Source organism: Gigantopelta aegis, chromosome 3 (assembly GCF_016097555.1).
Source record: "Gigantopelta aegis isolate Gae_Host chromosome 3, Gae_host_genome, whole genome shotgun sequence".
NCBI classification, from domain to species: Eukaryota; Metazoa; Mollusca; class Gastropoda; order Neomphalida; family Peltospiridae; genus Gigantopelta; species Gigantopelta aegis.
In genome coordinates this window covers 42574049-42598026 of record NC_054701.1, presented here as the reverse complement: position 1 = coordinate 42598026, position 23978 = coordinate 42574049, and the positions used below count along the sequence as shown (strand labels likewise).

The 23978-nt window shown below is 37.2% G+C and overlaps 1 protein-coding gene across 1 annotated transcript in view; it reads left to right on the top strand.

The window, feature by feature from the left end:
• The window catches only part of LOC121368070 (inter-alpha-trypsin inhibitor heavy chain H3-like), a 28840-nt gene extending 5227 nt beyond the window's left edge, over positions 1-23613 (top strand). The window contains exons 5-13 of the mRNA XM_041492599.1: positions 1757-1920; positions 2498-2783; positions 4812-5009; positions 6015-6523; positions 8970-9081; positions 17587-17718; positions 18751-18864; positions 21502-21861; positions 22949-23613. Coding sequence (XP_041348533.1) covers positions 1757-1920; positions 2498-2783; positions 4812-5009; positions 6015-6523; positions 8970-9081; positions 17587-17718; positions 18751-18864; positions 21502-21861; positions 22949-23205 — 2132 coding nt within the window. The 3' untranslated portion in view covers positions 23206-23613. The remainder of the gene's footprint in view (positions 1-1756; positions 1921-2497; positions 2784-4811; positions 5010-6014; positions 6524-8969; positions 9082-17586; positions 17719-18750; positions 18865-21501; positions 21862-22948) is intronic.
• Positions 23614-23978: the final 365 nt, after the last annotated feature.

Genomic DNA, 23978 nt, shown 5'->3' with positions numbered 1-23978 from the left:
TTTTATTTACGGTTATATGGCGTCAGACATATGGTTAAGGACCACACAGATTTTGAGAGGAAACCCGCTGTCGCCACATAGGCTACTCTTTTACGACAGGCAGCAAGGGATCTTTTATTTGCGCTTCCCACAGGCAGGATAGCACAAACCATGGCCTTTGTTAAACCAGTTATGGATCACTGGTCGGTGCAAGTGGTTTACACCTACCCATTGAGCCTTGCGGAGCACTCACTCAGGGTTTGGAGTTGGTATCTGGAATAAAAAAAACCATGCCTCGACTGGGATCCGAACCCAGTACCTACTAGTCTGTAGACCGATGGTCTGCCACGACGCCACCGAGGCCGGTGTGTATATGCATCATACCACAGACATGATAGCACATACCACGGCCGTTGATATACCAGTCGTGGTGCACTGGGTAGAGCGAAAAATAGTCAAATGGCCCACCGACGGGGATCGATCGCAGACTGACCGCGCATCAAGCGAGCGCTTTACCACTGGGCTATGTCCCACCCAGCAAACTTTAGTAGTCAAAAGGGGACTAAGCTACCTTTAGAACAATCTAAGGCTTATCTTCCAGGTCTGATTTCGGACTAAGCTACCTTTAGAACAATTTAAGGCTTATCTTCTAGGTCTGATTTCGGACTAAGCTACCTTTAGAACAATCTAAGGCTTATCTTCCAGGTCTGATTTCGGACTAAGCTACCTTTAGAACAATTTAAGGTTTATCTTCTAGGTCTGATTTCGGACTAAGCTACCTTTAGAACAATTTAAGGCTCATCTTCTAGGTCTGATTTCGGACTAAGCTACCTTTAGAACAATTTAAGGCTCATCTTCTAGGTCTGATTTCGGACTAAGCTACCTTTAGAACAATTTAAGGCTCATCTTCTAGGTCTGATTTCGGACTAAGCTACCTTTAGAACAATTTAAGGCTCATCTTCTAGGTCTGATTTCGGACTAAGCTACCTTTAGAACAATTTAAGGCTCATCTTCTAGGTCTGATTTCGGACTAAGCTACCTTTAGAACAATTTAAGGCTCATCTTCTAGGTCTGATTTCGGACTAAGCAACCTTTAGAACAATTTAAGGCTCATCTTCTAGGTCTGATTTCGGAATAAGCTACCTTTAGAACAATTTAAGGCGTATCTTCTAGGTCTGATTTCGGACTAAGCAACCTTTAGAACAATTTAAGGCTTATCTTCTAGGTCTGATTTCGGAATAAGCTACCTTTAGAACAATTTAAGGCTTATCTTCTAGGTCTGATTTCGGACTAAGCTACCTTTAGAACAATTTAAGGCTTATCTTCTAGGTCTTATTTCGGACTATATTCTTTACCACTTGATCACGATGATCAGTAGTCTTTCCGCTGTTAATTAACATGTTTCATTACATTTTTCTTTTATTTCTGTCAATTGTTCTATTAAACAGAAATCTTATCTATAGTCCGTCCCATCCTTTTACAAATATATATATATATAAATATAAAAAATAAATAAAAATTCGGTTTAGTTTGACATAAGAAGAAAAGTAAAAATGTTTTGGAAATAACAAAAAACAAAACAAAAAACCCAACCCCCCACAAAAAAAAAAAAAAAAAAAAAAAAAAAAACAAAAAAAAAAACAGAACCCCCCAACTATTTTTGATGTGCAGTTTAGAAAACAATCAGCTCAGAAATAAATAACTTGTATTAAATTCCATAGTACGAAAAAAGGCTTTCACTGTGGGATATACAAAATTGAGTTTGATTTGTTTTCAGCCTCCAATGATCTGGCACACGTGCAAAGGCCAGACTCGAAGTCTGCCTATATACGATTCCACCCTTCCCTGGACGAGCAGCTGGTCCGGTGGGCTGAGGGTATATCCGGGCTCTTCACCTTGGAATATGACTTGAATCGTGGATATGATGCCGGGGATGTCTTAGTAAGAAATATATTGCACGTCCTAATTTAAATGAGTAAAATCACACCTGAAGTCTATATTTATTGTTTTCCTTTGAGACAATTTCAAAAAGAAACAATCGAAGAAAATCACTTGCACTTCATAATATCTCCAGATAAAAGAACTAACAGCCATGGTATTCGTTACGTTTTTTAATGTCTGCGTTTGTTTTGTTGTGTACGTATGTGTGTGTGTGTGTGTGTGTGTGTGTGTGTGTGTGTGTGTGTGTGTGCGTGCGCGTGTGTGCGTGCGTGCGTTTTGTTTTTAACCAAGCCAAACATAAACATAATTAACTTTATAATTTACTGGTTCAGTTTCTTATAAAAAATATCAGAATCAATATGTAGCAGACGACACTTTGAAAGCAATTTCTATAGAAGATATTTGAAAACCCCCAACCCCAAACATATTGAAGATCTTGTGATAATGATATTTATCGCAATACGCAAATAGGATAACGTCCAACTTTCAAAAAGACCTTGAAGAGTCTATATACTAAATATAAAATGTCTAGTTCCTTTTCCAAACCTTTTTATTTACAATATGCACTGTTTTATAGATAAGCAATGGGTACTTCGTTCATTTCTTCGCTCCGAATGTATCTGAACCTATCCCAAGAGATGTCTTGTTTATCCTGGACACCAGCACATCAATGTACAACACAAAAATGGATCAGATGAAGGAGGCAATGAAGAATATTCTTGATGACCTTCAAGAAGGTGACACGTTTAACATCCAGGAGTTCAACTCCAGAGCTAAGATGTGGAAGGATACTCTTCAACCCGTAAACAGAAAAACTATCAGACAGGCACTGCAGTATATACAGAAGCTACGTGCTACAGGATGTAAGAATGTTATATGGAAAAACAACCAAACTATTATTATAGAAATAAAATTCATATCTAACATGTTACCGAAAAGCGTACCCGAAAAACACTGATCTATTTTATTAACAGTGTGTTTTTTTCTTTGAATCTAAATAAATGAACAGAAGTCTCAAGTTGGTGCTGTAGGTTCTTGTATTTTCTTTGCCAACATAAAACATGATTAACTAGTTAACAGATAATATAAGTCTAATATCTTAGGTGAACGATAGAGTTGACACTGCGACTGAGAACCCCCAAGGCAATGACAGCAGAGCTGCCGTCCTTGGGTCACCACTTCTGTTCTCTATATGGGTCTGTATCTTTCTGTTTTTCTTTTATACGACACGGCTCAAATAGTTACATATTAACGTTCCTTGGGAATTTATCTCCCGCCAACAGTGTTGCCCTAGGTAACACACCAGGCTAAGACTTCTTTGTGAATTGTGTCGTTAGTCGGCACCTACCCATTATTTTGTCACATGATAAATTGTAATCGCTAACTGCTGACATAATAATTGATAGGTATGTTTGTTGGCAGAACGGGTATTAGCTGGGAACATCAATTAAAATCCGCAGTGTTTTTGAATGCTGTGATTTAGTTTTACTCTAATTGGTCTGATTGCTAGCCCCTAAGTAACTAAAGTCTAAGTTATTGCATAATTGGCAGGTAACACCATAACAATTAATTCAATCGTATATGCATAGCTAAAATATAAATTACTTTTTGAATATAGTTGTATATGTTACACTGTGACATTATCAAGACGTTACATGCTACAGAATGTAAATATTTTATACAAGAACTGTTCCAAAATTGATAGCAAACGGGACGGGAGGAGGGACAGCAATTAATATGTTCTGCCTATTGGGTCTGCTGCAGTTTTCCCTTATACAAGGTTTCGATATAATGTTAGTTTCGTGTGTTGTGGGTATTTTTTTTTTTTTAAAGTACGATACATCCCTCTTTAGTTTTTAGAAGATATTCTACTGAGTAGTACTCCTAGGGCAATTCTAAGCTAAATTTAATAAAAGCTGATATGCGAACATGTACATTCTTCCTGAAAAGTTAACAAAACACACATTTAATACAGTACAAAATGCAGAGGAACATAATATTGTAGCTGCTGGGCTGAAAGTATTTATTCTTTTTACTTTACAGGATAGCATATACTACGGCCTTTGATACACCAGTCATGGTGCACTGGGTGAAACGAGAAATAGCCCAACAGGCCCACCGACGGGGATCGATCCCAAACTGACCGCGCATCAAACGGACGCTTTACCACGGGTCTACGTCCTGTCCCCGCATTAATAAGAATTATCCACACTGCATAGCGCGGTATAGCCCAGTGGGAGAACTCTTGCCATAGATGCGATGGTGCACACTGTATAGCGCGGTATAGCCCAGTGGGAGAACTCTTACCATAGATGCGATGGTGCACACTGCATAGCGCGGTATAGCCCAGTGGGAGAACTCTTGCCATAGATGCGATGGTGCACACTGCATAGCGCGGTATAGCCCAGTGGGAGAACTCTTGCCATAGATGCCATGGTGCACACTGCATAGCGCGGTATAGCCCAGTGGGAGAACTCTTACCATAGATGCGATGGTTCACACGATCAATCCCGTTAGTTGGCCGGGATTTTCTCCCGTCTCATCTAGTACCACATGGCTGGTACATACATATTATATTGCCTATAGGAAGATGTAAGTTTGTAACTGAAAGATCCTTTGCTGCGTTTTTGGTGTAGATGTTATAATGTCAAAATTGTCCCTCTTATTTAAGTATTTACTGTCCGACGCCCAGCCACTGTCCTTGCCAAAGACTGGGCGTGGGATGGACGTGCCTGAACCTCTTTTGGATATAGGCTCGCTAATAAAGTAAAAGAAACAAACAAAGAAGATGTTGTTAAAACAAACATTCCTGTCCTTTCCTTTAGTTAAACTACCATACCGCTAAATCATGACGTTTTATTTCTTACAAGTGTACATTTATGACATTTCAGGGACAAACATAAACCAAGCCTTAACGCAAGGTCTTGATTTTCTAAACAACAATGCCAGACATCCCGACAGCGGTTTGTTAATTTTTCTAACGGACGGCAAGGCGACGAAGGGCGAACAGGACAATGGCAGGATTCTTCAGAACGTGATGACGAAGAACAAGATGGAAACCCCAATCTACAGCTTGGCGTTTGGTAGAGGTAACAATACTAATTAAAATCAGTGTCGTGCAGGGTTGTTCCCTTGTGTGTGTGTGTGTGTGTGCGCGCGCGCGCATGTGTGCTCATGTGTGTGTATGTGCTCATGTGTGTGGAAGGGGGGTGGTGAGTGGTGTTGCCAGAAATTAAAATACGAAAAATTGCCTTTTAAGTCCAGTTTCCTTTTCGTTTAAAGGGACAGACCCTAGTTTTTAAACACTAAGGTATATTTTTTACGATTGGAGCTGTTTTTAATAACTGAAATCATACATAACTTAGATTTTATTGTTTATATTATCCATTTCCGTACATCCGAAGTGTTTCTGGTCATCTTTGTGTTTTTAAAATCACAAAATGCATTTGTCATATTTTTAAAAACGCACGTGCATCGGAAAAGTGACAGTTATATAACAGATCTAGTCTATTTTTAGAGGGTATTTCACCGTTTCAACGTCACAGACCCTTGTTTCAGTCTGTCGTAACTTTATCCAAATGTTTGTAGATTAAGAAAAACTTAGTGTCCATTTTCACGGGCTGAAACTAGGGTCTGCGCCTTTAACTGATGTTCTTATATTAGTGTGCCCCCTTTTCAATACTGCCTTTCTAGTTTTTAAGGCAAGGTATTGCCCTGGCGTGTTCAGTATGGCGAGTGCATTTCATCCTTTTGTGTTCATACAACACAGCCAGTTATCTAAATCCATTTATTTATTTATTTACTTAATGCGTAATCAGTAAGGCATGATCTATATTCTGATATATATACATGTATAAGCATTTTTCAAATTAATAAGCCACGTTACTAGTATATGCCGAAATGTATGTCTTTGTACAGTGGCGTAGCATGGGTTGCCAGCGCCCTGGGCAAGGCGAGTATTGCACCCCCTAAACAAGTGGACCGTTAGCACTCCCCGAGTCCCTTCCACCAGTTCAGAATGTTGCACCCGGGGCAACCGCCCCGCTGGCCCCGCTCACGCTACGCAACTGCTTTCATCTTATATTTGGCTGCAGGTGCTGACTGGGAGTTTGTTAAGAAGGTTGGCATCCAGAACAATGGTCTTGGAAAAAGAATATATGAGGACTCGGATGCAGATCTTCAAATTAGAGATTTCTACAAGGAGATATCCACAACTCTTCTAGAAGGAATCAACTTCCTCTATCCCGAAGATCTCGTGGATACTGATTCGCTGACAAAGTCTTCTTTCAAGAATTTCTTCGAAGGGTCAGAAATGATAATTGCAGGAAAGCTGGATGACATAACCTTGCAGAGTCTGACTATGAACGTGATAGCCAATGCAGTGGAAGGTCCAGTGGATCTTCAGTTACATTCTGATGTCCCCGACTTACAAAGCCAGTTTCGGGATATGACAGGGTTGACAGACCCGCAAAACCTGGCGAAGATCACAGAAAGAATGTGGGCCTACTTAACCATCAAGGAGATTCTGGAGAAACAAGTCGGCGAAAAAGACCGTGTACAAAAAGAACTTCTGAAGCAGAAAGCTATAGAGTTGTCATTAAAGGTATCCAATAATCACTATACATAGATATAATTATTTATCATCCATTAAAAACTTTTGTAGGAGATATCGCTGGCACTATAATTTGCGATATCTCCTGCGATATCTCCGCAGCAGATATCACTTCTTATACTCTTGACTGGTCAAATTTTAATAATAAATAGACAAAACTACATATATGTGGTTTTCTGATTTCTGTATTCCACGAGTGTATTTCCTGCAGGAAACCTCGATGCCGCAGGCAGAGGGGTTTCCGGCAGGAAATACACGAGTGGAATACAGAAATAAGAAAACCACATGTATGTAGTTTTTTATTTATTACACACCCTAAATTGGAATTTTGTTCCCAAATAATAGTTAAAAAATTGTAACACTGCTAGCTAATGATGGGAATTTCTCAATTTACACAATTAGGTCAGCTTTGTTACTACGCGGACCGATGAACTACCAATTATTACACATAGGAATATAGTTCTATTTAAACAATAAACAGAAATAAGAAAGAATGAGTGAAAAATACCTATAATTTTAATGATATTGTCTGAAATGCCTTTTAAAGACAATGTAATATTTAATTTGCTCATAATACGTCACAAAACCTTCAGCGCGCCAGTTTTATCAACGAAGAAAAATGTCAAGAATTATTCAGTCAATGTCTGTGTCGTCATCGGTGTGTTTTCTTTTATTGATGTTCATGGAATTACTTGTTGCTGAAAAGTTGAAGTTTATATTAAATGTGCCTTCATAAATCATCGCTCCACTGAATAATCCGGTTGTCAGTTCATCCAAATTTTCTACGTGAGGAGATGGTGCATGCGACGTCATTGTTGCTAAAGTCGACGACAGTTACTTTTTGCACCCTTGTTTTGGCTTCGTACACAATAAATATAGCATATCTTACCGTAATTTCACTAGAAATCCATATTTCGTAAAAGATACTTTTTTTTAATCACAAGATTTTGTTCAAACACATTCAGGTGCATTAAAAATATTTAAAAAAACAAAATCAACAGCAATTTTGCATTGGAATTTTTCCTTAAAAAAGAAACGTCATGTACCCAGTTTATGGTTATTGTAAGGAGATGCAAAGTCACGTCCTTGGAATACTGACGTCATTTAAATTCAAAATTAGCTATATTATTACAATGCTTCGCCACATTAAAATAAAAACTAGTCTACTAACCTTGACCCCTGTCAAATTCCTATAACAAGCAGACAACGCTGTTTACAGGTGGGTATAATTCATAATTCATAATTTTGGACAAAATATTAATTTTAAGTTTTAAAAGATGAAAAAAATAAAAAGTACCTTTTGTCAAATATATCATATCACAAAATTACCGTTGGATATGTTTTATTTATTGTGTATGAAGCCAAAACAAGGATCCAAAAACTGACTGTCGTCGACCTTATTCGTGGATTAAAAACTCGTTGGTGAGTAGTGTTCCCGTCTAGTTTTGGTAGCGCGCCCATTAAACTGTAAATAATCGTCACCGTTAACAGTTAACCGGTTTAATAGGCAATTCAAACCAAGCACCAACTTTGTTTACATATCGCTAAGGGCATTCCCGGTAACCATGTGCTATAAATAGTAGCGTTGAATACGGCATAGTTCCGGCAGTTGAGTTGAATACGGAAAAGTGTATTTCATTTTTGTATTCAGGGCTGTATTTATATAGTAAGATTTAATGGGTATGTAATAAGACAATATTTTGTTACGTCACTGTGTTTGTTTCAGCGCTACCATTAGTGACGTCACGCCACTGCCGTTCTGCTAGTTAACGAGTCTACCGCTGACATTCAACCCACATTACTGACATTGTTTACAACTGTCGCAAATAAAAAGAATGATAATGGATGATAAAAAGAATACCCCTCCTCGTGTCTTGTGATATCATAATTTGTCAGCACTCGTTGATAAAAGTATACTTTTATCAACTCGTGCTGATGAATTATATCACAAGACACTCTGGGAGTATCCTCTATGTACCTATTATAAACGGTCTACTTGTAATTAAAATCCGCTAAGACAAACATTTTAGCAATTTGGTAAATGTCCGTAAATACAAAAAAAAACCCTCCAAAAAACCTCGCGACTTTCAAAGTGAAATCACACGCACGCACGCACGCACGCACGCACACACACACAATATATATATATATATATATATATATATATATATATATATACACAGTGAAACCTTGGGACCAAGTAAAAAGTCCGGTTTAGAGTATTGTGGGTTGAATATCACTATATTTGGCAGCGGTAGACTCGTTACTTGGCAGCGTGACGTCACTAATGATAGGTTTAGCGCTGAAACATACACAGTGACGTAACAAAATAATGTCTTGTGATTGAGAGAGACATACATACATACATACATATAATACTATATGTTTATCACCATGAGTATATATATTTACCAGTAATCTGATATTTTGTTTGTAGTATCAGTTCGTGACACCAGTTACGTCAATGATTGTTACCAAACCCGAAGAAGACGAAGTCGGAGATTTGGATGACGACTCCAGTACATTGTCAGATTCGGGTTCTTATAGCGGTATTAAAACAGTATATCGGTGTCTAATGCTAGTCTCAGACTACCAACTGTCACGACGGAGTTGGCCAACTCGATGGGTGCGCTCAGATTAACAACTAATCTGTAGTAAGAGTTATATACGACGAGAATCGAGTTGTTAGACAAGGAACTGGACAGTCGTAGAAGTAGAGAGATGGGAGAGTTGGCCAACTCCGTCGTGACAGTTGGTAGTCTGATTCTAGTATTACACTACTGTGGGACAAAATGTATATATGTAAAAACTTTCATCTAAATATTACATGATCCTTCGAAACATGCAAGTGTCACTGAATCATGTAAAATCATTACACACGCGCAAGCAAGCACGCTAGCACGTACACATACACTATTAAACAGCATCATATTTAAAGTTGCAATCTAGAATGAAGAAACTCCATGGGAGTGGTTATCCTATAGACGAGGCAGTAGACAGATTCATGGAATCAACAACTATTTTGCCAAATACTCATTCGACTCTACATTGTATAGAAATACGGTTTTGATTATGGATAACTGTTTTGTCGTTCAGATATGTTTAATATTCAAACATTTTGAATAGATTATCTTTTGTTTTCTACCCGTGATGCACGTGAAGTAAATACAGGACATTTTGTCCATATCCGTTGATATCAAAAGCACATGATATTATTAAAACTGGCCAGTGCGCCACGACTGTTATATCAAAGACCGTGGTATATGCTATACTGTCTGTGGGGTGCATATAAAATATCCTTTGCTACTAATGGAAAAATGTAGGGGGGTTCGTCTCTAAGACTACATATGTATATGTGAAAATTACCAAATATTAGACATCTAATAGCCGATGATTAATAAATAATTAAATTTCCGTTACATTCATTACCACATAATGTCATTCCATTAGTCCAGACATAGCAACGGTAGTTTGTTCATTTCTCGATTAACGTAAAAATAACGTCGTCAGGGAACGTCATATCTGATGACGTCATTTAATATGTGCAAGTTGTCTTCTTAAGCGTTATTGTTTATGGACAAAAAATAATTCGAAGTAAAGAATGAACTTTCAATGTTATTATTAGCAAGTATGATTCGAATTTAATTATAAGTATTGTCTGTTATGTATTTTACGTTCATCTGGGTATGAACAAAAAAACATCATCCGCAAACTTATGTGAGAACGGCTTCGCCGATTCACAGTTTGAGGTTGATTTTTTTTTTTAATATCCCGATGAACGCAAAATAAATAACGGACACTCCTTAAATCAATGAGCTCTAGTGGTGTCATTAAACAAAACAAACTTGATTAAAACTGAAATTGTGTTTATGTTTTGCATTAGTGAACGATGTTGTAGAACTGAGAAGCGACACAGCATATTCAACCTGTGTTATATAAACAATATTACCAGTAGTTAATATTATATAATTAAATTTTCGTTATATTCATTTGAGGATCGTCTGTTATTTATTTTACTTTCATCGGGGTATAAACAAACAAACAAAGAAATCATTAGCAAATTGTGTGAATCAAGTTGCTAATAATAACACTAAAACGTCATACGGTACTTTATTTTGAATTATTTTTGATCCATAAACAATAATGCTCAATAAATAACTTGCAATATAAAATGACGTCATCAGACATGACGTTCCCTGACGACGAAATTTTTACATTCATCGAGAATTCTAATACAACTTTCATATAAGCCTTTTTTCCATTGGTTAATTTTCGTGATAAATCGGACGATAGATGTACGCTGTCATGGGCAACCAGGATTTATCTCAATAACAAAATTCCGAGAACTCGTCCAATATGCTGTCACTTAGTATATTAATTCCACGTCTTCCATTATATTTGAGCGTCGATATAAATAATTTTCAACAAAATTACTAATTTCAGATTAAAATGATGTTATTGTTTTGTTTTCTTATTATTTCGTGCCATTGTAACTTTTAACTCTTTTAACCCAACCACCCACCCCAAGTAAGGTCCGGTCACTGATCGATCGCAGCAGTCACCACCATGTGTCTTGTGGTCTGTTCTTCTAGTTTGTCTTCTCAAAAGGGTGCAGGTTCATCAAAAATAATTATATCACAATCTGAAGTACCTTATTTTTGTTTAGAACATACTTTTTGTGACAATGAAATTGATAAAGAAGTCCAGTCATATCCATATGTCTTGCAACAGAAATTAACAGCCAACGAAAATATTTCTTTTAGTGTATCCTGTATTACAATAAATCATGTTCAAAGGACAGACTACAATGCAGATAAGTTTGCCATTTGGTTCGCTCCTAAGTCAGTGACGTCATGTGAAAAGAACGAAAAAAAATATTACGTCATACTTTTACTTACTACAAGCGTTTTCAATGAATATCGTAAATAAGGAGAATAGAATTTTTTTATTTTTTATATATATATTTGTGGGATTTCTTTAATAAAAACACAATAAAATGTCTCACAGATACTCCTAATAGGTGTAGTATCACTGTGTTTCGTTGTTAAATATATAAGGATTTATTACAAAATGTTTGGTTTTAGGGACTCGACTTCGTCTCGTCCACCCCTGCGTGTACTGTAACCTCACCGTGGTGCAGGGGTGAAACATTCTCCCCTTTTGGGGCGCCTTGTTAAAGTTGTTTGCCGTGAGGTGCGACCCGTGAAAATGGATGATGGGATCCTGGTGATTGAGTTGGGGCATAGCTGCAGGTATGACTTCTGACAATACATCACTTTGGCCCGACCTAATCAATCGGCTGGTCACGCCAAGCTCGAGAGCATACAATCTTAGTTTTGTTTACATTAGTCAAGAGCAAACATTGTTTTATATACCATATGTATTTGTTGCTCTTGTAGCGATGGTTAGGGTGATTTTGTTTTCTTAATGCCCAAGTATATCAACCATGTATCCCTGGCATGGATGTCTGCTGGTTATCCGCAGCACCATGTCCCCTTGTTGGACCCGGTGGTGGGTGGGGGCATAGTTGATGAACATTTTTTTTCAAATCTAATATGGATCAACCAAAAATTATACCAAATACAGATGGGACTCTTAAAAGGGTCCACACCGATGTTTCGGAGTTCTTGTCTTCCGACGAGGAGTCCATGAAATCGAAAAATAGTTGAAGAAATCCAAAGTGATTTCTTCACAAAACTGGCCACGGTTTCTCGTCATCAGTTCCAATGATGACGGGGCCTTGAATAAACTTTCACCCTTTGCCATTCAAAAGGCAATTGTTGGCTTGGCTGGTGAGCCAAAATCTGTCAAATTTAAACAAATAAAACTGGCCTTTTAGTTGAATGTTTAACCGAAAGGCATTTCACTTGTCTTCTCAAGTGGACAGTTTTTTGCAACATACCAATTAAGGCTGCGCATACCTCCCTTAATTCGTCAAAGGGAGTTATGAGATGCAGAGATTTGGAATGTGTTAACGAGGAAGAAATATGCCAAAATTTACATTCACAAGGAGTTACTGCTGTGAGGACAATAAAGGTTTGTTGAAACAATTATTTGTTACCGACGAATACTTGCATCCTCACCTTTAACGTCCCTACCCTTCCTCAATCTATCAAAGGCGGTTACCTTAATATTCCTCTTGAACCCTTTATTCCAAACCCCTTGCGTTGCTTCAAATGCCAGCGGTTTGGCCATGGTCAGAACACATGCCGTGGAAAACTTGCATGTGCTCGTTGTGGTCTGTTTGACCATGACAGCAAGACATGTAAGAACGATATACTTTGTCTCAACTGCAATGGCAACCACTGTGTATACTCGCGAGAAGGTCCGTAGTGGAAGTTGGAAATACGAGTTCAACAGGTAAAGGTACAAAATAAACTGCCCTTCACGGATGCCAGGAGGTTAGTGGAGACAGCAACACCGACAGTGGCTAAGTCATATGCAGCTGCAGCTGCTGCCAGTCGCCACTAAAAGTGTTGCGGTCAACACAGACCTCACCTGGCATTGTGATGAAGCCAAGTACAAGAAACTGTCCGATATTGAGAAGGCGCAAAAACAGGTGCAAAAAACAGCACAAAAACAAAAATTACACCCCAGAAAAAGGAAATTGAAACACAAGTGTCATTGGATTTTAAAAATCCACCAAATAGGTCGAGCACTAGTCTCCCTAAGACAGGAAATGACACAAAGAAACCGCCAAAGAAATCTACAGAAATACTGTCTGGTAGGCTGAAAAAGATCGAACTACGTTCGGTCCCGATCAGCAACATTTATGAAACTTTGGCTGATATCGGTGATGACGATATGGAGATTTCATCCCCAGATCATTGCCGATCACAAAGACCACCAGTAAAGCCAAAGATAAAACCAATACTTCCTCCCGATGGAAAATAAAATTATTCAGTGGAACTTAGGCCCACTTTTGATGAATTAAGTCTTCTAATTCAAAAGTAGAATCCTCTTGCAGTATGTCTTCAGGAAACCTTCCTGAAGGATACTGACAGTATTAACATCAGAGGATTTAATCTCTACCATAAATGTCAAGAAACCGAAAATAGATCGTCTGGGGGCATTTCCATTATTGTAAATATAAACATTCCCCAGAGTGAAGTCATATTAAAATCAAATTTACAAGCTGTGGCTGTAAAGATCACGGCTCATAAAACTATTACTCTATGTTCAGTTTATTTACCGCCTTGAAACAATTACAATTTTAACCCTATGGACTTTCAATGTCTTCTTGATCAACTCCCTACTCCTTTTATTATCATGGGAGATTTTAATGCTCACCACACTTTGTGGGGATGCAATGATTTAAATAATAGAGGTAAACAATTAAAAGACTTAATTCTCAAAAATGACTTAATATTACTTAATGATAAAAGTCATACATACTTTCATCCTGCAAGTGGTTCTTTCACATCCATTGATTTAACCCTTTGTAGTCCGTCACTTTGTCTTGATTTCTCCTGGAAAGTTTGTCCAGACCCTTGTGGTAGTGACCACTTTCCAATTATTTTGGAGAATGATGGACCTCCATCACTTGAAAGGGCTCAGAGATGGAGGTTGACAGGGGCAAACTGGGATCAATTTCGGGATCTATTCAGCACTCGACTGCAACAAACTGCCATGCTTGGTGCCGATGATTCCATGCCTTTGTTCACCTCCATCTTGAAAGATATTGCAGAGGAAACTATTCCTAAGACTTCGGCAGTACTGAAGCGTTTCAATAAACAAAGGTTCAATGAAACATGCAAAGATGCAATCAAAGAGCGAAACGGGACCCTCGAGAGATACAAACGCGAATCTACCGGGGATAACCTGAATAGTTATCGGTCAAAGGCTCGTAAAGCTATCAGGCAGAGTAAGAAATCATCTTGGAGAAATTATGTCTCCAAGTTGACTTCTCAAACATCTGTGAAATCTGTCTGGAATAGGATACATAAAATCAAGGGAAAAGAATCCAATAATACAGTTCGCCATGTGTCTGTCAACGACACGGATGTGACGTCTCATCGTAACATTGCCAATGCATTGGCAGACAATTTCTCTCATAACTCTTCTTCTTCTTTCAGTACAGATACTTTTACATCTGTCAGAAATAAAGCTGAAAAGCAACCTATTACCTTTTCATCTCAAACTGCTGAAGTATACAACAGGCACTTCTCTTTGGAGGAGTTACAGGACGCTCTACGTAGAGCCCATGATACTTCGGTAGGACCAGATGAAATACATTATCAACTCTCAAAACACTTACCTGAATCATCCTTAATGGTTCTATTAAATATCTTTAACAAAATCTGGATTTTGGGTGACTTTCCTTCTGATTGGAGAAAAGCCATTGTCATTCCTATTCCTAAGCCTGGTAAGGATCCAACAAATCCTACCAGTTATCGCCCTATTGCTTTGACAAGTTGCATTTGTAAAACCTTAGGAAGAATGATCAACCTTAGACTTGTCTGGTATCTTGAGTCCCACAAATTGCTAACTAGCAGTGTGGGTTCAGGTCTAGATGTAGCGCGGTCGATCATCTTGATTGAAACGTTTTGTAGGGATGCTTTCATTCATAACCAACATTTGGTATCGGTCTTTTCTTACCTCGAGAAAACTTATGATACCACGTGGAAGTATGGGATTTTGAAAGACCTCCATGGCATGGGAGGCCGTATGACTGACTTTATCTCAAATGTCTTACAGAATAGGTCTTTCAAGGTACGAGTGGGATCTACGTTATCCGATTCTCACTCCCAAGAGATGGGTGTGCCTCAAGGTAGCATCCTGTCAGTAACTGTTTTCCTTGAAAATTAACAGCATCACCCAGTGTTTAAAACCTGGCGTTGATAGCTCGTTATATGTCGACGATTTTCAGATTTGTTACAGGTCGTCCAGTATGAGTCTCATTGAACGTCAGTTGCAGCTTTGTTTGAATAAACTTCAACAATGAGCAACTGACAATGGATTTCGATTTTCAAAGTCAAAAACCTTCTGTATGCATATCTGCCAGAAAAGAGGTCGCCATTTAGATCCTCAGCTATTTCTGGACAAAAATCTGGTTCCAGTTGTGGAGGAGACCACATTTCTGGGGGTTATTTTTGACAGGAGGTTATCTTTTGTTCCTCATTTACAGTATGTGAAAAAGAAGGGCTTAAAGGCCCTCAACATCTTAAAAGTTATTGGCAAGACTGAATGGGGAGCACATCGAAAGGTTATGCTCCAACTTTATAGATCTTTAGTTCGGTCTAAACTTGATTATGGATGCATTGTGTATGGCTCGGCACGTAAGTCTTACTTACAAATGCTAGATCCTATACACAACCAGGGACATAGGCTTTGTCTTGGTGCTTTCAAAACATCTCCTGTGGAGAGCTTGTACGTTGATGCACACGAACCTAGTTTGGGTGCTAGACGTGCAAAGCTTTCACTGCAGTATGCTACCAAGATAAAATCAATGCCAAAACATCCTGCACATAATGCGGTGTTTGATAACAAATATATGAAGTTATTTGATGCGAAACCGAATGCGATTCGAACATTTGGTCTTCGCATTAAGCAGTTTTTATGGGTTTCCAACATTGATTTAACAGACATTTTGGAAACGCCTTCATATTTTATTTTGCCACCTTGGTGTATCAAACCACCAAATATTGTATTCGATCTTGTGCATCTAAAGAAAGATCGCACATATTCAGTTATTTATAAACATTTCATGGAAATCTTTCGTGTCTCCAAGCTCTACAGTACATGAAATTGGAGCATCCCTTAGTTGGGATGGTGATACGAAAGTGTGTCTTTTTATCAATTGCCAATAAAGATGTCATATTTTGTTGGGTACCCAGCCATGTTGGCATTAGGGGTAACGAAAAGGCAGATGTTGCTGCCATGTCTGCTTTGAACTTGACCTGTGTCCATATTAGTGTCCCTTACAGTGATTTTAAATTTCATATTAACCAATATATCTTTTAGACTTGGCAAGACGATTGGGACGGTACGGTTGCGAACAAGCTTCATTCTGTCAAGGCAGTCCTGCGAGAGTGGCAGTCATCCTATAGGCGATGCAGGAAGGATAAAGTAGTCTTGTGCCGTGCCCGCATCGGCCATACATATTTGATGCATTCATTTATTTTAAAGAAGGACCCTCCCCCCTCAGTGTGAACACTGTCAGTGTACACGGACTGTGCACCACATCTTGGTGGAATGTGATCATCTCAAGCCGACGAGAAATGATATATTTGGCAACAGAAATGTTTTGAAATCTTTTAAATTCCATCCAGAATTAATTGTAACGTTTTTGAAGCACTTTGACTTCTATACAAAGTTTTAAAATATACTTACCTTGAATTTATGTGTTGTATTGTGCTTTTCACCCACAGCTCCTTGCGCTGTGGTTTTGCATAGGTATATATGAGTAATATTTTCATATACTTACCATTTGTGACACCCGGTGGCCGATGTGTATTTTTGTGCTGGGGTGTCGTTAAACATTCATTCATTCATTCATTCATTCATTCATTCGTCTCGTCCATAAATCCAATTTTTTTTATAAATCTTACAGTTAACGACGAAACACAGTGATTTTATCCCCTAAATTAACAAACTGCTGTTGTAACGTCTGGACCAATGGGACGACGTTATGTTGTGATGAATGTAACAGAAATTTAATTGTTACAATATAACGTTGTCCCATTGGTCCAACCGTAGCCGTCAATGAATGTAAAAATTACGTCGTCAAGGAACGTCATTTTATATTGGTAATTTGTCTTACTGAGCGTTATTGTTTTAACCACAAAAATTATATAAAATAAAATATGAACTTTTAATGTTATTATTAGTAAGTATGTTTCAAATTTAATTATAAGTAGCCGATTGTCTGTTATTTGTTTTACGTGCATCGATTCACCGATTCACACAGTTTGTAGAAGATTTTTTTTTTCTTACCCCGATGAACGTAAATGAATTAACAGACAATCCTTAATCAGATTTCCTTGGGTGTTTGTTTTTTTAATTAGTATTTTAAAAAAGTATTTTTGATAACCATAATTTATTTCTTACATTAGGCCTACCTCGCACAAGCAGTAGCAGCAGCAGCAGCAGCAGAAGCAGCAGCAGCAGCAGCAGTGGCAGCAGCAGCAGCAGCAGTGGCAGTCCCGGTCTTGGCTGGGGTGGGAGAGGCGCCAGTCGTGGGGGAGGTTGTATAACTGACTTTTGCATTTTCTGATTGTATACTTGGTCAGTATAAAATGGTTTGTTTGGCTTATTATTAATTAATAGATAGACATACAATTAGTTGCTTCGTTAAGGATTCTCGTCTGTTGTTGAGAATATCATAAATAAAACGTGTAACTACTACTAAGTTTATAATTTGTATAGCTATAATCCGTCCCACGGAGGACGCATTTACCACAAGTTATGCAAAAATAACGAACGGATGTGTAAGAAAATACATTATTTCACATCCGTCGAAGAGAACACTGTGTGATATCTGTAGTATCACAGGTCGGTATCCCACATATATGTTAGAAATATATTAAGACATTTCCCTGACTACTCCATGGTGGTAACATAGACACCAAAACGACATAGACGATAAACGAGTAAATACAAATGCCGTAACTCGCGTTCGCTGTTTATGGTAGTACTAAAGCAAATAACTTCAGGCTGGGTCAAAGTTCCAGGTGTACCCAGCGTTTGATAAAGCAGTTAATACCACGAGTCCTGTGACTGGTGATAAATGTGAGTGTGTTGGTTGTATGAAAACAATTGCTTCATCTGGGCAATTTTTTTTACTGTAAAACAAAGTACTCAAATTCTGTGCTGAACTAGGGTAGACATGGACGCTAGCCGTTATTTCTGAAATGAGCAATTTGACCCCCAATTTATTCTGATTCACTTGAAGGGTGAGGGATGGTAGTATTTATATCCGTGGTGTATATATGTCATTTGATACGCTGGAGGTAGAAGATCTAGCCACATGTTACTATTGTCGTCTATAGGATTTGATTTGGTAAGATAAAAGCGAGATGGATACGTTTTAAGACAACTCGTTGTAAAATAGATGTGCTATCTAAGGGTAATGTGTACTAAAACTTTAAAAGCAAAACGTGAGTATTCAACAGCAGTTAATTTTGAACACTATTGATGTTGTTATATACCCCTTTATAATGCTTTACTTCTTCTTTTTTATATCTTTATCACAAGGCTGTAATTTGTTATAATTTCAGGAGGCGGTGATCCACACTTCATGGTTAAAATGGAAGGTCTAACTTACCCTATCTGCTTTGATGTGAGAGGGCACGATGGCGAGATTTACCAGCTCGTACGAGACCCAATAACAGGTATGTCTTTAAAATGGACTGTCCTGAGTTTGCAGTCATTGTAAGATGTTTTCGACTAACAGTCTTTTTGAAGACTAAAATTACAAAATAAATACACTTTCTTCTTCAAATACCAATTTAGTATATCCAGTCTTTCTGTAGTCGAGTGTTTTTAACAGTCAGTGTTTATATTCTTTATGATATAATATTATATGATGTCTATTTTTTCGTACGTACAAAATTGCCGGAAGTTAATATCTTTAATATTTAAGTTTAGTTAACAAAAAGGCTATAAGCGTACGAGTCAGAGGGAAAGGGGGAGCAACTGCCCCCCTAGTGTTAGAGCAAAACCTCAAATTCGGGCAAACATTATACAGATATTCGGTGGAAATGTGCTAAGCTGATAGTTTCCATCATTCTACCCTCAAATTTAGTTGTAATTCATGTAAAAATGCATAGTGATTCGTGTGTGACCTTATATAACTGTTTGGCAGTAATGCTAATATGAATAAATGTTGTTATCCTGATTCGGGCCTTTTCGATTAATTGGGCAATAGCCAATCTGGCCCCTTACAAAAATGGGAGCTCGCACGCCTATGAAAAAGGTTGTGTTTGTCGAAAACGTCTTTGAATGGGACAGTGGCGTAGCGTGGGTTGCCAGCGCCCGGGGCAAGGCAAGTATTGTGCCCCCTAACCCGTGGACCGTCAGTACTCCCTGAGTCCCTTCCACCAGTCCAGAATTTTGCGCTACTGCAATGGGAGCAAACTTAGGATTGTCCCTTTAAAGGGACCTCACGGACTTTATAGTCATCGTATGCTCCAACATGCTTTTGGCTGCTAGAGCCTTTTTAGTTATTTCAATTACATATTCATTTGAACGACAAAACCGTAATACATCATCTATAGGAGGACAGCCACTCATGAGGAAATCCTTTACCGCCACTCCCAGAATAATTTACGAAATATTAATTATCATCCATAGCCCTGTTTCGATCAGGGACCTGTAAATTCGATGGTAGCGTCGTTTGTAGCCCTACTTTAGAAGATTTCTGACATAGTTGACTTTTGCATGGGAAAATAAAAAATGTTTGTCACATTCATAAAAATGTGCGTAAAAATAAATTTAAAACGAGCAAAGAAAGCAAGATTGAACTTAACACAGGGTTTTTTTTTTTAATTAATGGGTTTTTTTTCAAAGGAATTAAGAAATGTTCCATGTTTATGGCTGTGTTAAGTTCAAAGACTAATTTGAAAAAAAAACCCATTAATTAAAGGGACATTCCTGAGTTTGCTGCATTGTAAGATGTATCCGACTGATAAAATATTTCTACTATTAAACTTACATGTTAAATATATTTTCTTGTTTAGAATATCAGTGGCTGTATATTCATAGAAAAAAAAAGGAATTAAGAAATGTGCCATGTTTATGGCTGTGTTAATTTCAAAGACTGTAATTTGAAACAACCCCATTAATTACCCCCCACCCCCTATTTTTGTCTGTTCTCAACTGTACTGCTATCTAGTTGTTGAAGTCACATGATTGTCACGTCGTCTGCTGGCAAAACTCTCTTTACAGATATTTACCAAAAATATATGGTCCTTATTTGTTCTAGCATAAATATTTTTTGGGATGTCTGTTTGTATATTTATTAAAACCCAGAATGCATCTTATATTTTTTAACCAAATTTTTTTACCATTATACTCATTCATTTGCTCAACTTATAACACGATTTCAAGACATCGGAATTGCTATATTCGTTTTTCAAAAAAATGTCTGTTGAAGTGACATTCCTGAGTTTGCTGCAATGTTTAAGATGTTATCGACTAACAGAAACTTTTTAACGATTGTAATTAAATATCAAATATATTTTTCTGCATAAAATATTAGTGGCTGTATATCACACATGTTTCTGATTGTTCTAATATTTGTACTAGGTTAAATTTCGTTTTATTTCCGAAAAAAAAAATGTTTTCGTACATACGAAATTATTTGAAGACAAAATCCATTTTGGGCTTCTTACAAATATTAAGATGACCAGAAACACATTGAATATACAGACACTGATATTCTAAACTAGAAAATATATTTAATATGTAAGTTTAATCTTAGAAATATTTTATTAGTAGGAAACATCTTACAATGCAGCAAACTCAGGAATGTCCCTTTAACATTTGTTCTTGAAGACTCCATTGTATAATTTGCTTTTTATAAATTATTATAAGTACATGTTTTGTTTAACAATATACATGTTTTGATAAAACACTGAAAAGTTTTATGTTGGAAAGTTTTGCCTGTAAGCTTAAACGTTTCACTCACCGAACCAGGTAACGTAGTTAACAATATATTTATGGCTGGTGCTGCGTGGTGCATGCTAGATTTGTTATTTTACGCACGTGCGGTAAACGTTGCTACATCGCGGTCAGTTTAGCGCTCATTTGAAGCTAATAAAAATATAGCTATTTGTATAATAACTGTCTGTTTATAAATATGTACTAGTATATGTTTTATAACCGAATGCTTACCTTACCGAACTGGTCTCTCTATGATACATTTGTCTTTGTTTAGAATATCAATGCCTACAGGTGAGGTTTTTTTTTATACTTTAGGTTGTATTAAATGAGTATGAACATTAATGTAATACGTGTAACATTTTCAGATCTCACAATCAACACCAAATTAAAAAAAGGTAAAAAACATACACATGACGGTGGTTATCGTGTCTACATGCAGACGATAGCAGTCAGGTTGCAAGACACACTGCTATTGGCTACAACTGACAAGATCACCTTGAACAAGGAGACTCTTGATTGGCAGCACAGTGCAGCCGTCAGAATTCCAGGGGCGTGGCTTATCGTAAATCAAACTACACTGTCATTTCGGCTGGTGTTTGATTTTGGATTAGAAGTGGATGTAACAAAGCACGTGCATCCAAGCAAATATACTCTGGGAGAAGATTTTCTAAACATAGAGGTAGAAAATGAAGGGAAACTATCGCAAGATACAGATGGCATACTTGGTAAGCAATATAAATTTGTACATGAGTGATGCTTTACATAATTATTATTACAAAGTTAAGCCCAATGAAATAGAGAATACTTCAGTAGCTGTTAGATACTATTTATTGATGTTTTTTTAAAAGTAATTGTAAGATAAAATAGTATCAGACACGAATGTAGTATTCTAGTTTTACAGAGGCTCAAAAAACCATGTTTAAAATAAACTAAGCAAACAAATTAACACGTATTTACAGCGCTTGCGAATGCAGTTAACTTCCCAGAACAGTTTCATGTTAACTTATTGGACGTCACATAGGAAACTGTTTCGATCGTGCTTATTTAATTTGATGTTATGGCTGTGGTGACCAGGTCATCACTTAGGAGCAGCCAATCGTATGTCTTTTAATCGATAACAGGCGTAAATTATGTGCTTATTAAGATCACAATTACCACATAGTATTAAGTAAAAAGTAGAATTTTGCTCGCAAAGTAATTTCAATATTTAGATGTCAACCATTTAATAATTCTAAGTCTTCAGAGAAAACCTGCTACATTTTCTTTTTCATTAGCAGCAATGGATATTTTGTATGTTCACTTTTTCATTGACATGGCAGGACATACTGCGGCCTTTGATATACTAGAAATATACTGCAACAATAGTCCTTTTTTATTAATCATAATATATATATATATATATATATATATATATATATATATATATAAATGATAAAAGAAAACAAGTGTACAGTATATATGTATTTTAAAAAACAATTTAAAGAAATAATTGTCCTTTTACATGTTTCAATGTTATCTTCCATATATATATGCCTCATGCGAGGTCCAAATGAAGTCACTTCTCTCTCAAACTTTAGAGAGGGCGAAGTCACAGTTTCTTAATTGATACACTATGGAGTTGTCAGACTCAATAAGTACTAGTATCCGTGAAGGTGTGAAAATTGCTTGTCAATGTTGTTTTAAAAAATATATTTTTTTATAGTATTTACGGTGGGCACTCTAGCCACTTGGGGATCCAGTATATATATATATATATATATATATATATATATATATATATATATATATATATATATATATATTGTTCTGCAGGTCAGTTTGTTCACAAGATAATCCACCTGAGAAGTGTAAACTACAGAAATGACGGCAAAGAAGACAGAATAATGGGACATCTGAAATCCAGACCAAAATCTGGGAAGGACGTGAGACGTGGTCGTGCATGGCTCGTACAACGTCGCGACTACGCCTCAAAACAGATCTCCACTTGTTGGATGTTGAGGTATCCAGCATCAAAATTATTCGACCACCGGCATGAGTTCTACTTGATTGATGACATACTGCACCACTGAAAAGAAGGCAATAACCCAATGAAGGACGTCAAAGAGATGCACGACGAACTGATCAATAACATGCATAAGCATTTAATCAACACAAATGTGTGTGAGCGTGACGAGAAGTCTTTAAAGAAAGCCTTTGTTTTCATAATGAAGTAGAACATTTTATGGCTAATATTTAATTGTTCAAGGGCATGAAAGATGAACAAGAAAAGCAAATTGCTTCCACCCGTCGTCAAACAGCTGGCGTGCACTAGTTTTAGAGTCTGGCACATAGTTGTATACAGAGAAGAATATGTTTAAAGTTACATTCTCTGGTTACCATATTATAACATCATGTACAAATATGAAATACAAGCTCAAATGCACTTTTTAAAAACTCGTGTGTGTTCGCTATGAACGGAGATCGTCAAACGTATACGCTTGATTCGTCACCTGTGCCGCCATAGCTCGGCAAAGCACAAACGACAGCCTGTTGTCAGTTTCAGTTAACACGTACGTTTGCCGATTTCAAATTGTAGGGTTCGTCTCAAAAAATTAAAAGGGAAATCTTGCGCTGTACAAAGAACGTTCGGTTGAGGATACGGTACTGGAGTCTTTCGTTAAAACCGGTTTGATCTTGACAACGTATTATCGACAATCGTACCTTCCTATTTCAGAATTAATATTTTATAAAGTGTTAGTAGAACTTTCAAAGTTTAGTTTGTATACTAGTAACACATTAATCATGTATATATTTTTTTAAATAAAATATACTAAAGTAGACAATGAACGTTTTCACTTCTTAA